This window comes from Mustelus asterias, chromosome 20 (genome assembly GCF_964213995.1).
Source record: "Mustelus asterias chromosome 20, sMusAst1.hap1.1, whole genome shotgun sequence".
Classification (NCBI taxonomy): domain Eukaryota; kingdom Metazoa; phylum Chordata; class Chondrichthyes; order Carcharhiniformes; family Triakidae; genus Mustelus; species Mustelus asterias.
In genome coordinates, this window is record NC_135820.1 from 5,358,100 (window position 1) to 5,373,099 (window position 15,000).

Here is a 15,000-nt window from a genome sequence, read left to right on the forward strand (position 1 = left end):
AGAATACTGATTAGAATGCGAGTCCCTACAACCAGCCAGGTCTTAAAGATACAGACAATGTGGGTGGAGGGTTCATTAAGCACAGGTTAAAGAGATGTGTATTGTCTCCAGACAGGATAGCCTGCAAGTCCAGGAGGCAAGCTGTGGGGGTTACTGATAATGTGACATAAATCCAACATCCTGGTGTAGGCCGTCCTCATGTGTGCGGAACTTGGCTATCAGTTTCTGCTCAGCGACTCTGCGCTGTCGTGTGTCATGAAGGCCGCCTTGGAGAACGCTTACCTGAAGATCAGAGGCTGAATGCCCGTGACTGCTGAAGTGCTCCCCCACAGGAAGAGAACAGTCTTGCCTGGTGATTGTCGAGCGGTGTTCATTCATCCGTTGTCGTAGCGTCTGCATGGTTTCCCCAATGTACCATGCCTCGGGACATCCTTTCCTGCAGCGTCTCAGGTAGACAACGTTGGCCGAGTTGCAAGAGTAGGTACCGTGTACCTGGTGGATGGTGTTCTCACGTGAGATGATGGCATCCGTGTCGATGATCCGGCACGTCTTGCAGAGGTTGCTGTGGCAGGGTTGTGTGGTGTCGTGGTCACTGTTCTCCTGAAGGCTGGGTAGTTTGCTGCGGACAATGGTCTGTTTGAGGTTGCGCGGTTGTTTGAAGGCAAGAATTTTAGCACGGCCAATGCACCTAACCAGCACACCTTTCGGACTGTGGGAGGAAACCGGAGCACCCAGAGGAAAGCCACGCAGACGTGGGGAGAAGAGACAGTAACCCAAGCCACGAAACAAAGCCGTGACCCTGGCGCTGTGAGGCAGCAGTGCTGACCACTGTGCCATCGTGCCGTGAACCTGACTACATCGCCAGTGGGGGCTGGGAATGAGCTCGCTGGCACAAATACCATTATGGCCCTCTCGAGAGATTTAGTGACCATAACGAGATTTGCGGCCATTGTGAACGGGCCCAGTAAATCTCGCCCTATGTGTTGATAAGTCAGGATACAATTCTCACATGAGGGGGGAACCATTTTAATTTTGATAGTGTAAATTGCAATGTTGAAAACTGATCCCAAGTTGGATTAGCATTGGGTTAGAAACCTCTTAAGAAGATTTGTGCTTTGATCCCAAAGTGGAAAGGGAACATTTATTTTAAAAGATTTGACAATAATTGACATTACTTCAAACGGCTTCAACTCTCTGGGCTAAAACAAAAGAAAGGTTTAAAATATACTTGGAGCCAGCTCAGCAGCATGCTTTCCGAAGTTGGGATACTTTCAAAATGAAAAGGCCAGGCACAGTCTAATGGTTACTTTTGAGAAAAGGAGAATGCTGTTTCAGGGAATGAGGCAACGAAAAAATGCTAATGCCTGGAATCAATTGAATGTTTGATTTCTGTTTCAAACCTATTAGAATATGTTATTGGACTATAACATGCCTCGAGATAAAATTAATATGATAAGCTGGAATGGAGTTCTACTGCATATGTAGGTATCCCAGGTAACTGACTTTTAAAGTTAAAAATAAAAACCCTTCCCAGACTCCTTAGCAGCCCACTTCCGGTTTTCACTTTAAACTTAAGAAAAATACTACTACAAAAGTAGAGGCCAAAAAAAAACACACACCAGCTGACTAATTAAATAAATAAATAATTCAATCAATCTCTCACCAGCACTCCTGCCTCCAATCACTCCCTCTCTGCTTGCTCCAGTGGAACAATGAGGAACACAACAAGAGTTGGTGAGAATGCCTCCAAATAACTGATAAATCCTTGTCATACTGCACAGATACAACAGTGGATAAATAGAGAAATAGACAGAGAGATGGACAGAAATATAGATAAATTGGAAGATTGACAGAAAGACAGGCTAATAGATAGACAGGTAGATAGGGAGACAGTGAGATGGATAAATGATAGGTTGATAGTCAAATAGATAGATTAATTAAAGTTAGAAAGATTGGCAGATAATATAAGTTTAACTTTAATCTATTAATGTCGCAAGTAGGCTAACATTAACACTGCAAGAAGCTACTTTGAAAATCCTCCGGTCACCACACTCTGACGCCTGTTTGGGTACACTGAGGGAGAATTTAGCATGGCCAATGCACCTAGCCAGTACCTTCTTTGGACTGTGGGAAGAAGCCGGAGCATCCGGAGGAAACCCATGCAGACATGGGGAGAATGTGCAGACTCTGCACAGACAGTGACCCAAGCTGGGAATCGAACCCAGGTCCCTGGCGCTGTGAGGCAGTGGTGCTAACCACTGTGCCACCCAATAGACAGTAAGTAGATGGAAAAGAAGATGTATAGATGAATGATAGATGGACAGTGGTTGTTATATCGAGTTGAACATGACCAAACTCTGCATGTTTCCAGGTTCAAATGTTGCGAAACAGATTACCAAAGGCTGCGGGAATTGTGCCAAACCTGTTTCGTTCAACACAGGTTCATTCACATATTTCAAAGGATCCAAATGTTCCACTTCTGACTTATGTAACAATGTCAGTCACAAAGGTAAGGTCTTAAGCACGTGAAGCCAGTCAGAACCCACAAATGGATTGTATACTCAAAAAGGAACTCATTACAGAGCTCTGGGGAAGATGCTGCGAGCATGAGAATGATGGGCTGAATGGCCTCTTCCTGTGCTGTGCGGTTCTATGTAACTGATGATACACTGAGTGCTTCTCAATGAAATTAACAAACTTGGGTATCTCCACCCCCAAGACAGTGCTTCTGGAATCATTAATATTTTGTCTTCCTATTTCAGTGGAAGAGAGCACAATACCGAATGGTCTGGAGTGTTATGCATGCCAAAGTGATTCTGTTGCTGCCTGTGCCAACAGTATGAGCATCGTGAAATGTGTAGGAAATCAGAATCGCTGTAGCTACCCTTACACTCAACTACCCACTAGTAAGTTTCCCTGTTGACATATCATGGTAAGAGTTAAAATGTATCCTGGATTAGGAGAGATCTCTCGTTTGATGAAAGGGATCTCCCAGAGAATTGAATGTGAATCAAATTGAGGAGTGACTTCCAGATGAGTTATGAAATGTTATTTCATTTATATTTGTAGGGATGGAGTGAATCATAAATCGATGAACTATTCTAGGAATGGAGTCAGCAAAATAACTTTGCCCCATCACTTGTATCTAATTAAGAACATAAGAAATAGGAGCAGGAATAGGCCATCTAGCCCCTCGAGCCTGCCCCGCCATTCCATAAGATCATGGCTGATCTGAAGTGGATCAGTTCCACTTACCCGCCTGATCCCTATAACCCCTAATTCCCTTACCAATCAGGAATCCATCTATCCGTGATTTAAACATATTCAATGAGGTAGCCTCCACCACTTCAGTGGGCAGAGAATTCCAGAGATTCACCACCCTCTGAGAGAAGAAGTTCCTCCTCAACTCTGTCCTAAACTGACCCCCCTTTATTTTGAGGCTGTGCCCTCTGGTTCTAGTTTCCTTCCTAAGTGGAAAGAATCTCTCCATCTCTACCCTATCCAGCCCCTTCATTATCTTATAGGTCTCTATAAGATCCCCCCTCAGCCTTCTAAATTCCAACGAATCCAAACCCAATCTGCTCAGCCTCTCCTCATAATCAACACCCCTCATCTCTGGTATCAACCTGGTGAACCTTCGCTGCACTCCCTCCAAGGCCAATATATCCTTCCGCAAATAAGGGGACCAATACTGCACACGGTATTCCAGCTGCGGCCTCACCAATGCCCTATACAGATGCAGCAAGACATCTCTGCTTTTATATTCTATCCCCCTTGCGATATAGGCCAACATCCCATTTGCCTTCTTGATCACCTGTTGCACCTGCAGACTGGATTTTTGCGTCTCATGCACAAGGACCCCCAGGTCCCTCTGCACAGCAGCATGTTGTAATTTATTTCCATCTAGATAATAATCCAATTTGCTATTAATTCTTCCAAAGTGAATAACCTCACATTTGTTAACGTTATACTCCATCTGCCAGATCCTCGCCCACTCACTCAGCCTGTCCAAATCTCTCTGCAGACCTTCTACTGAATCAATCAAATTGATTCAGCAGGTAACATTTGGTGTATCATCAAGCTGGAGAGGTTCAGGGAAAGAATCCCGGAGCTTAGTACCCAGCAGCCAATGGTGGAGTGATGGAAATCAGGGAATGTGCAAAAGGCCAGAATTGGAAGAGCATTGAGATCTTGGGGTTGTAGGAGAGAAGGTTAAAGAAATAGGGAGAGTTGGATGGAATTGAGGAAGTTACACAGGTAAGGAAGGTTTGGGCTGGAGGAGATTACAGAGATAGGGAGGGTTATCGGGGCTGCAGAACGTTACAGAGATAGGGAGGATTGAAAGGGTTGGAGCAATTTACAGGCTACAAACAAACACACACTTCACATTCCAATCCTCTGCCATCCTTACCCATACAGGTTGGTTACCAATTTCTGGGGAGAGAGAATGAGATTTCTGCTAAATTAGGGGCAGGGCTGATCTGTACGTTTGCATCCAGTTGAGCCAGAGGTGAAAATCGCCCAAATTCATTTCAGGTCAGTGATGCACTATCAATTACGATACGAGGACTCCAGCGAGTGAGTGAAATAACAGGCTTTTAATCGCAAAGAACTGGAGCACACCCTTGCAGCTAACCTGGCCCAGACTGAGGCAAGGAGGAGGAACCATCACCTTTATACCTCACTCAGGTGGAAAGGGAGGAGTCTCAGGTGGAAAGGGAGGAGTCTCGGGCCAGATGCAGCATGGGTGTGTCCAGGCATACAACATGTAATTACAGTGGGTCACCACAGTCAGAACTCGATAAGGACAAGAGAGAGGAAAGGAACAGGAAGCTGCACTGATAGGTTCAGATGAAGTAAGATGGGAAGGGGACTGTGAGCATCATAAAGGCTGACATTGAACTAATGGGCTGAATGGCCTGTGTCTGTCCTGTAGATTCAGAGTAAGTTTGGGAAGAGGAGGGAGGGGGGATTCTCATTGTGCAAGTGCAAACCTCACCTGAATTCCAATCCCAGTCTGTGGAGCTGGATTTCTTTTGTAAACACATGAAGATTTTAATTTGATCTTTAGTACTCTACAGTTTGCAGAATTCCTCAGGGGAGCTGGGATTTGATTGAAGAGACAAACATCAGAATGGCCAAAAATAACTTTTATCTTTCTGTTACCAACAGTTGGGGTGCGCGCTGTTATCAAAGGTTGTCTATCAGAGAGCACCTGCCAGTTGCCCAAACTATCAATCTTCGGAGTACAACACGCTTCAGACATCCATTGTTGTCAGGGGAACCGGTGCAACAAGGGCACGACCCTCCCAGGTACCCATTACTAGGCACGGGATACACGGGGTACTGAAGTTAATGTGTGAAGTCACTGAGACTAATAGTCTGTTTTTCTTCCACTTAAGGACGACAATGTCACACCTGTATCGGGCCGCCTGGAAACTGCTCTTCCTTTCCAATACAATGCATCTCTTCAAGCTGTATAACAGCCTATTTCAAACAAGTCATCAGTAAGTGACCCAAGGCAAACGGTGCTTAAAAGTATCATTGTTCTTTCAAAACATTAACTGTTCATACTTTAGATTCAGTGTTACTGCAGTACATTGATATTTATGGAGCCTCAAACAACATACCAGCAACATCTTGTCTGTAGACAATGCCTTTAGGTGTAAAGAGTCTTTCATAGGTATGTTGTGAAACAATGTTGACCTCGAGTCAATAATGGAGATATTAGGATAGGTGGATGGGGTTGGAAAATTCCTGCCCTCAGTACTTATGGGGATATTTGGACAGGTGACCAAAAACTTAGTTGCGGAGTTAGATTTTCAGGAGTATCTTACATGAGGAGACAGCGAGAGGCTGAAAGGTTTTGGGGGGGGAATTCCAGAGCTTCCAGCTCAGGCAGCTGAAGGCAGGGCCGCCAATGGTAGAACGATGGAAATCAGGGAATGTGCAAGACACCAGAATTGGAGGAGTGCAGATGTCTTGGGGGACTGCAGGGGCTGGGGGAGGTGACAAGATTGCAACTGGCCCAGATGGGGTACCCGGACGAGCACTCAGATCCTGTGGGGAGCAACTGGTGGGGATATTTGCAGACGTCTTTAACCTCTGAGCTTTCTCCAATCTGAGGTTCCTACCTGCTTCAAGAAGATTACCACCATCCCTATACCAAAAGGAAGTTAGGCAGCATGTCTTAATGACTACTGCCCAGTGATTCTGACATCCATCATTATCAAGTACTTCGAAAGGTTAGTCATGGCACACATCAACTCCAGTCTCCCAGATTGCCTGGATCCACTACAGTTTGCCTATCACTGCAACATGTCCACAGCAGACGCCAAAACGCTGGCCCTACACACAACCCTGGAACACCTGGATAACAAAGACACCTATGTCAGACTCCTATTTATTGACTACAGCTCAGCCTTCAACACTATTATCCCAAAACACCCATCTCCAAACTCTGTGGCCGAGGGCTCAGGTCCTCCCTCTGTGACTGGATCCTAGACTTCCTAACACAAAGATTGCAATCAATGAGAATAGGTAACGACACCTCCTCCACGATTATCCTCAACACCAGTGCCTCACAAGGTTGTCTCCTCAGCCCCTTACTACACTCCTTATACACTTATGACTGTATGTTCAAATTCCCCTCCAACTTCATTTTCAAGTTTGCTGATGACACCACCGTAGTGGGTCGGATCTCAAACAATGAAGAGACAGAGTACAGGAAGGAGGGAGAGAATCTGGTGCAATGTTGCAATGACAGTAATCTCTCCCTGAATGTCAGTAAAACAAAGGAGATACTCATCGACTTCAGAAAACATAGTGAGACCATGTCTACATCAAAGGTGATGAAGTGTAGATGGTCGAGAGCTTCAGGTTTATGGGGTGTTCAAATCACCAACAATCTGTCCTGGTCACTCCACGCCGACACTGGAGTAAAAATCTACCAATGCTTCTACTTTCTCAGGAGGCTAAGGAAATTCGGCGTGTCCTCTTTGACTCTCACTAATGTTTACAGATGCACCGTGGAAAGTATTGTTTCCGGATGCATCATGGCTTGGTATGTGAAACTACAAAGGGTTGTAAACATAGCCCAGTCCATCATGCAAACCAGCCTCCTATCCATTGACTTCAGCTACACTTCCCGCTGCCTCGGGAAAGCAACCAGCATAATCCAGGACCCCACGCACCCTAGACATGCTCTCTTCCACCTTCTTCCACTGGGAAAAAGAGACAAACGTCTGAAAAAATATACCAACCGACTCAAGAACAGCCTCTTCCCTGCTACCATCAGCCTCTTGAATGGTCCAATAACATATTAAGCTGATCTTTCTCTTCACCTTATCTGTAACTGCAACACTATTTTCTGCACCCTCTCCTTTCCTTCTCCCCTACGTACCCTATACTTTGTCTGTATAGAGCACGAGAAACAATACTTTTCACTGTATCCCAATACATGTGACAATAATAAATCAAATCAGAGATAAGGGAGGGTTGTAGGAGCTGGGGAAGGTGACAGCGATAGGGAGGGTTGTAGGGACTGGAAGAGGTTACGGAGAGAGGGAAGGTTGTAGGGACTGAAGGCGGTTACAGAGATAGGGAGGGTTGTAGGGGCTGGAGGAAGTTACAGAGTTAGGGAGGGTTGTAGGGGCTGGAGGAAGTTACAGAGTTAGGGAGGGTTGTAGGCCCTGGAGGAGGTTACAGAGATAAGGAGGGTTGTAGGATCTGGAGAACTCTGTCCTTTAATGGGAAAGGTTGTTAGGACTGGAGGAGGTTACAGAGATAGAGCGGTTTGTAGTGACTATAGGGGGTTATAGACATCGGGACATTTGTAGAGGCTGGAGGGGTTACAGAGATACCAAGAGTTTTAGAGGCTTGAGGAGGTTAGAGAGATAGGGAGGATTGTAGGGGCTGGAGGAGGTTATAGAGAAAGAGAAATTTGTCAGGGTTGGAGGAGATTACAGAGATAGGGACGGTTGTAGGGACTGGAGGAGCATACAGAGATAGGGAGGGTTGTAGGGGCTGGAGGAGGAAATTAGTCTGGAGCAAAAGCACCACGATGGGCCAAATGGTCTGTCTCCATCAATTCTGTGTTAGTCCGGAAGGACACCAACATGGGGAAGATGGTTGAAGGCTGCCTTTAATGGTGGAGTGCTGCATGAATGAACTGTCTTCAGGAGGACAAGGCAGAAACCAGGCTGCACGGTCCTCCCAGTCTGTAATTGAATACAATTTCATGGTTCAATTTTCACAGGTGGAACATCCCAAGAGCTTCTTATTAAGGGTTGCGGAAATTGTTTTGGAACTCTGTCCTTTAACGCTGGTGAATTCTCAGTGGAAAGAGTTGATAATTGCTGCACATCTGACAACTGCAACACTGGCACCATCACAGGTATGGAACAAACACATGCATAGGAAGTTTCAACTTTATATCCATGTCAAATGATTAGAAACTTTCTACAGTATAGGAGCACGCCATTCAATCCTTCTCTGATGGTCTAACTCAATTGCACTATTCCACCCTATCTCCAGATCCCATAATGCCAATGTTAATACAGTCAAATGTGCCAAAGCAGTTCATTATCTGGCACGGGGTGTCAATGTTAAGGAGACATGATGCCAGGTAACAAAAATGCTTGGTCAAAGAGGTTGCTTTTATACAGCCTTTGGAGGATAAATCTTTGCAAAGGTATAGGGGGTGAATTCCAGAGCTTAAGGCTCAGCCAGCTGACGACACAGCCTCCAATGCTGGAGCAATCAAAATTGGGGGATGCTCAAGAGACTAGAAATGGCAGACCACATAGGTCTTGGAGGGTTGTAGAGGCTGGAAGAGGTTACAGAGATAGGGAGGGTGGGAGGAGCTGGAGATGATTGCAGAGATAGGGAGGGTTGTAGGAGCTGGAGGAGGTTACATATATTGTGAGGTTTGTAAGGGCTGGAGGAGGTTACAGAGATAGGGAAGGGTGTAGGGGCTGATGGAGGTTAGAGATAGGGAGGAATGTAGGAGCTGGTGGAAGTTACAGGGATTGAGAGGGTTGTAGGAGTTGGAGGAGGTTACAGAGTTAGGGAGGATTGGAGGACTGGAGGAGGTTACAGAGATAGTGAGAGTTATATAGGGTCTGGAAGATATTACAGAGATAGGGAGGGATGTAGGGGCTGGAAGAGTTTACAAAAATAGGGAGGGTTGGAGGGGCTGGTGGAAGTTACTGAGTTAGGGAGGGATGGAGGGGCTGGAGCTGTTTACAGAAATAGGGAGGGTTGGACTGGCTGGAGGAAGTTATTGAGTAAGGGAGGGGATGGAGGAGGTTACAGAGAGAAGGAGGGTTGTAGGGACTGGAGGAGGTTACAGAGAGAGGGAGGGTTGTAAGGGATGGAGGTAGTTACAGGGTTAGGCAGGTAAGGTCAGTAAAAGAAAAGAATACAAATGAGAAATTATGAGCCTTTTGTTCACCCAGCCTGTCCCACACAATTGTGATCCTTTTGTACCACAATATGTAGACTCCGCACCCCTCCTGGAACTTCTTGGGAGGGGATCAAAATTCCAGATCACTAAAACTGAATAGAGAATTCTTACGATGGTCTGGGTCAAAGTCCGTGTACTATCATAGAAATCATAGAAACCCTACAGTGCAGAAGGAGGCCATTCGGCCCATCGAGTCTGCACCGACCACAATCCCACCCAGGCCCCACATATTTACCCGCTAATCCCTCTAACCTAGGCATCTCAGGACTCTAAGGGGCAATTTTTAACCTGGCTAATCAACCTAACCCGCACATCTTTGGACTGTGGGAGGAAACCGGAGCACCCGGAGGAAACCCACGCAGACACGAGGAGAATGTGCAAACTCCACACAGACAGTGGCCCGAGCCAGGAATCGAACTCAGGTCCCTGGAGCTGTGAAGCAGCAGTGCTAACCACTGTGCTAGTCCAGATAAGATCAATGGAATAGAATTTCGGGAGGTTAAGGGTGCGGAAATGCTATATGTCACAACGAATGTAATACAATCAGTACGGCTGTCCAAGGTAGATCTCCAACCCCTGCATGTATAAATTGATTTGTTTAGAAGCAATTGAAGGAATCTGACCAGAATTTTCCTGTTTGTTGGTCAGGGCAACCAAACGCCTTTAATGGCCTTCAATGTTATGGATGCACACGATATTCAACCGGGAATTGTTTTGATCCCAACACTTTGGTGAAATGTGTCGGGAAGCAAACGAGGTGCCTCCACTCCTCAACAATAGGTATGATTAAGATGTTAATTCATCTATAACTGCAATAGAACACGGACACAGCGTCAATGTAACACCGACACAGCGTCAATGTGACACCGATACAGCGTCAATGTAACACCAACACAGCACCAACGCAACACTGATACAGCGTCAATGTCACACCGACACAGCGTCAATGTGACACCAACACAGCACCAACGCAACACCGATACAGCGTCAATGTAACACCGACACAGCGTCAATGTGACACCGATACAGCGTCAATGTAACACCAACACAGCACCAACGCAACACCGATACAGCGTCAATGTAACACCGACACAGCGTCAATGTGACACCGATACAGCGTCAATGTAACACCAACACAGCACCAACGCAACACCGATACAGCGTCAATGTGACACCGACACAGCGTCAATGTAACACCGATACAGCGTCAATGTAACACCGACACAGCGTCAATGTGACACCGATACAGCGTCAATGTAACACCAACACAGCACCAACGCAACACCGATACAGCGTCAATGTAACACCGACACAGCGTCAATGTGACACCGATACAGCGTCAATGTAACACCAACACAGCACCAACGCAACACCGATACAGCGTCAATGTGACACCGACACAGCGTCAATGTAACACCGATACAGCGTCAATGTAACACCGACACAGCGTCAATGTGACACCGATACAGCGTCAATGTAACACCAACACAGCACCAACGCAACACCGATACAGCGTCAATGTAACACCGGTGCAGCATCAATGAAACGCTGACACAGCGTCAATGTGACACCGACACAGCGTCAATGTAACACGGACAGAACATTAATGTAACAATGGCAGAACATCAGTGCAACACCAAATTAACAACAATGTTTTGGCAACATTACTCCATCAATTTTACTTCATCCTAATGTTGACTTTCTTAGAGAATTCCAGGGATGGCTTCATTAAAGGCTGTGCTTCTGAGAGTATCTGCAACAACCCAAGTGTGCTGAGCTTTTATAACATCCAATCGAAGCAAGACTTCTACTGCTGCACAGGGAATGGGTGTAATCGTTGGAGTATCAATCCAGGGAGCAGTGCAACATAGATTACACCCGCTCATACCATGACCCTCCTTATCCTGACAATATTCGGTCTGATATTCTGTCTGTTTTAACCAGGGCTCTGAAAAATTCAGTCTTAGCTGTAGTAAATTTTTAGAAGATTCTGTTGGAGGTGAGGTAAATTTTTTTCTCTCTTATTCGATGTTGTGATGTTGGGTGCGCTCACAGAAAGAGCAGTTGAAGCAGGTTCAGTCAGAGCTTTGAAAATGTGAATTGGATAACTGTTTTAGAAAGAGAAATTCACAGAGCTATGGGTGAGTGGGACTAACTGGATGACACTTAGGAATTTCCAGAAGAGACATGATGGGCCAAATGGCTTCTTTCTGTGCTCTAAGATAATGATCTGTCGGGATCTGTGACATAAAAGGGGGTGACTTCCCTTGCTAATTCCAAACTATATCTCATTTCTAGGTCTCCATATTTGGTTTGGTTCGAATCTCTCAATGATATTTCTTGGTATAGAATCTCTGTACAGACCCATCCATGGATCAAGTTCCTGTCTTCTACTTGGTCCAGCAAAATAATCCCTCTCTGCGTCTGCCACCATCTGCACTGATATTCCCCCATGTTCATCATGGTTCACTTAGTCACGCTTTAAGCTCTGAGTCAGGATGTTGTGGGTTTGAGTTCCACTCCTGGAACTTGAGCACAAAGTCAAGGGTTACGCAACCAGTAAAGGACTCAGGGAGTGCTGCACTGTCAGAGGGTCGGTGCTGAGGGAGTGCAGCACTGTCAGAGGGTCAGTACTGAGGGAGTGCTGCACTGTCAGAGAGTCAGTACTGAGGGAGTGCTGCACTGTCAGAGGGTCAGTACTGAGGGAGTGCTGCACTGTCAGAGGGTCAGTACTGAGAGAGTGCTGCACTGTCAGAGGGTCAGTGCTGCACTGTCAGAGATTCTGTCTTTCAAATGAAAGGTTAAACTGGTTCCGAACCTGTCCTCAGATGGATAAAAGATTCTTCAAAAGTGAATTGGGGAGTTCTCCCCACTGTCTTCGTCCCTCAACCAACATCACAAAAACAGATTTTCTTGTCATTATCTCATCTCTCTTTCTGGAACTGGAACTTGCCTTTGGGTCTCACCAAAGTGCTTTTTTCATTCATCCATGGGATGTGAATGTCACTGACTGGGCTAACATTTATTGCTCTTCCTGAGGATATTTTTTGAGTCAACCACATTGCTGTGAGTCTGCAGTCACACATAGGTCAGACCAGGTAAGATTTCCTTCCCTGAAGGGCATTAGTTGAGCAGATGGATTTTTTCATAATCGACAATGGTTTCAAATCACCTTTTCACTTTTAATTCCAGATTTTTTGTTGAATTTAAATTTCACCATCTGCCGTGGTGGGATTCAAACTCGGGTCCCCTGAGGGTTATCCTGGGTCTCTGGATTGTCACTGGACAATACCACTACACCACTGCCTCCTCTTCAGTATCTAGATTAGATCTGCTGTGGACACAGGTTGATGAGGTGAAAATGCTGTAAGGGATTGAGATTTGGAAAAGGAAGTTGGTGCGTTCAGTCTGTCACCAGATACTGTACATGAGTTCCATTAATCATTCCGACTGGAGATTGTAGTTTGGGATTATTTCAGTTTGCAATATATAAATGTGATTCAATTATCGGATATTAATCACAATCAGAATGGGAATCGGTAAACTTTGCTGTAATCTGTAAGTATATACTCTGCAATAAATTGTCAATGTTTAACAGTATACTCTGGATCATGCTAAAGGTTTTATTCTATGTTTCCAAGATGTTTCACTGCATTTTTCACTTACCTCATAAAAAAACACAAAATCAATTTAGTGCAGAGAGGGCAAAGATTCTTCACATAATATAATCTGGATATAAAATTGTGGAGCTCCTATTGTGCTGTGTCACAAAAAGACAAAAAACTTTATTTCAATTTAATTTTAGAAGTTTTCTTTAATGTTTTCAGGGCTGGTTCAGCCCCTGCAGTGTCCACCAATGGCTGGAGGCCTCAAGTGTATGGGCAAAAGCACATGCTCCCTGTCCAGCGACACCCATGTGTGACCGCAACCACAGAATAGGGGCAGATAGTCAGGTCTGATTGCACCCTCCACAGCCTGCTGTCTGGATCTGTTAAAGCCACCTTGGCCAGCTCCAGGAGGAGGTCGTCCCACCACCTTCTCTCTCCACACCAGGTGGCCAACACATGGGGCTGAAGTGCAACCAAAACCTGAGGAGCAGCCCCTTCAAATAGTCAAAAAAACAAAGGGGCCACAACTGCTGGCAACCTCAATAAACAAGGGCACTGACTCCTCAAGGCCGCAGAAAAGACAGGCAGACTGGGAGGTCCCTGAACCATCTTCGTCGCATCTTGCATGGGACGGCTGCCCGCGAGATGCTCCACACCAAATCCCCGATGGTAAAGGGGAAGACTCCCACGTAGGGTGCCCTCCACTGGAGGCTCCCCTGCCACTCCCAGTTGGCAGGGAGGAACACCACATTGTGTCTGGGTGGTTGACAAGAGCGAGAGAGTGAAGGGTGTACAGCAGCAGCCTGTTCAGGGAACTCCACCATGCAGAGTGGAAACATGCAAAGATAATTTCCATGATTCAGCTCAAATTGTGGGGTTCACGAGGGATCTTTAAAGACACAGGGACAATGTGAAATTCTCTCTGGACAGGGTGGGGGAAAGGGTCAGTTCAGTTGGGAGTCCACCGCAGACTTAACATCTAGAGAGTGCAGTTGGGGCTGTGCACCATGGTTTTAAGGCTGTGGATGGGGTTGGCTGAGACTTGCACATTAACAGACATGCACCTAGCAGATTCTTGCAGCGTCGTCCAACCTCCGTTCCTCTGCACATCTTCCAACTTCGGTCACTCCACAGGCCCAAGCCTTCCTTTCGCCAGCCATCTGATTCCATACTGACGGAGTTGCAGATTCCTGAGCAGTGGCTCTCAGACGATGGTAAGAGGTCCGGATGAGTGGCACGGTAGCACAGTGGTTAGTACTGCTGCCTCACAGCGCCAGGGACCCAGGTTTGGATCACTGTCTGTGTGGAGTCTGCGTGTTCTCCCCGTGTCTGCATGGGTTTCCTGGTGTCCTCACAGGCCTATAAACAGGAAGGGCAGGTCAGATTTGAGGCCATGCAATTGGCGGAAGAAATGCATCACCAGGACACACGATTGGAGAGGGGGTATCATTGCAGGGTCTGAAGGTGGAAAGTCACCCCCTGGGTACGAAGGCATACCAGAGTCTGACCAGACTCCTGAAGCAGGAGTCTCAATACCTCAGCAGCGATTCAGTGCATCCTTTTGTCCCAGAAAAAGTTGATGAGCTTCTCCAGGGGGAGGGATCAAAGTGAGCAACTGATACCACAACTTTATGGCAATCAGTTGGTTTATAACCAGCGCCCAGCCCCTGTCGGGTCTCAATGGAGAAGTCCAATCCAGCACCCTGAGCAAGTGGTAACTTTAGCCTCAATTTCATGCCAGTTTCTTGACCAGGATCCCTCAGCAAGGGGAAGATAGCCTCCCCCCCACTGCACCTCCCCCCGCTTCCCTCCTGCGCCGCCCACCTAAGTGAAGGAGATGGCAGACGCTCCAGGCAAAAGGGCTGAGATCCTACATAGCGATGACTGACTGGGAATCCGAAACATTTTCACCAGTTGATCACTTGG

The 15,000-nt window shown here is 46.4% G+C and overlaps 1 protein-coding gene across 1 annotated transcript in view; it reads left to right on the forward strand.

The window, feature by feature from the left end:
- The window catches only part of LOC144508744 (uncharacterized), a 43,853-nt gene extending 30,465 nt beyond the window's left edge, over nucleotides 1-13,388 (forward strand). The window contains exons 2-7 of the mRNA XM_078237053.1: nucleotides 2,763-2,906; nucleotides 5,173-5,313; nucleotides 5,403-5,507; nucleotides 8,258-8,395; nucleotides 10,115-10,246; nucleotides 13,294-13,388. Of these exons, the coding sequence (XP_078093179.1) occupies nucleotides 2,763-2,906; nucleotides 5,173-5,313; nucleotides 5,403-5,507; nucleotides 8,258-8,395; nucleotides 10,115-10,246; nucleotides 13,294-13,388 (755 nt within the window). The remainder of the gene's footprint in view (nucleotides 1-2,762; nucleotides 2,907-5,172; nucleotides 5,314-5,402; nucleotides 5,508-8,257; nucleotides 8,396-10,114; nucleotides 10,247-13,293) is intronic.
- Nucleotides 13,389-15,000: the final 1,612 nt, after the last annotated feature.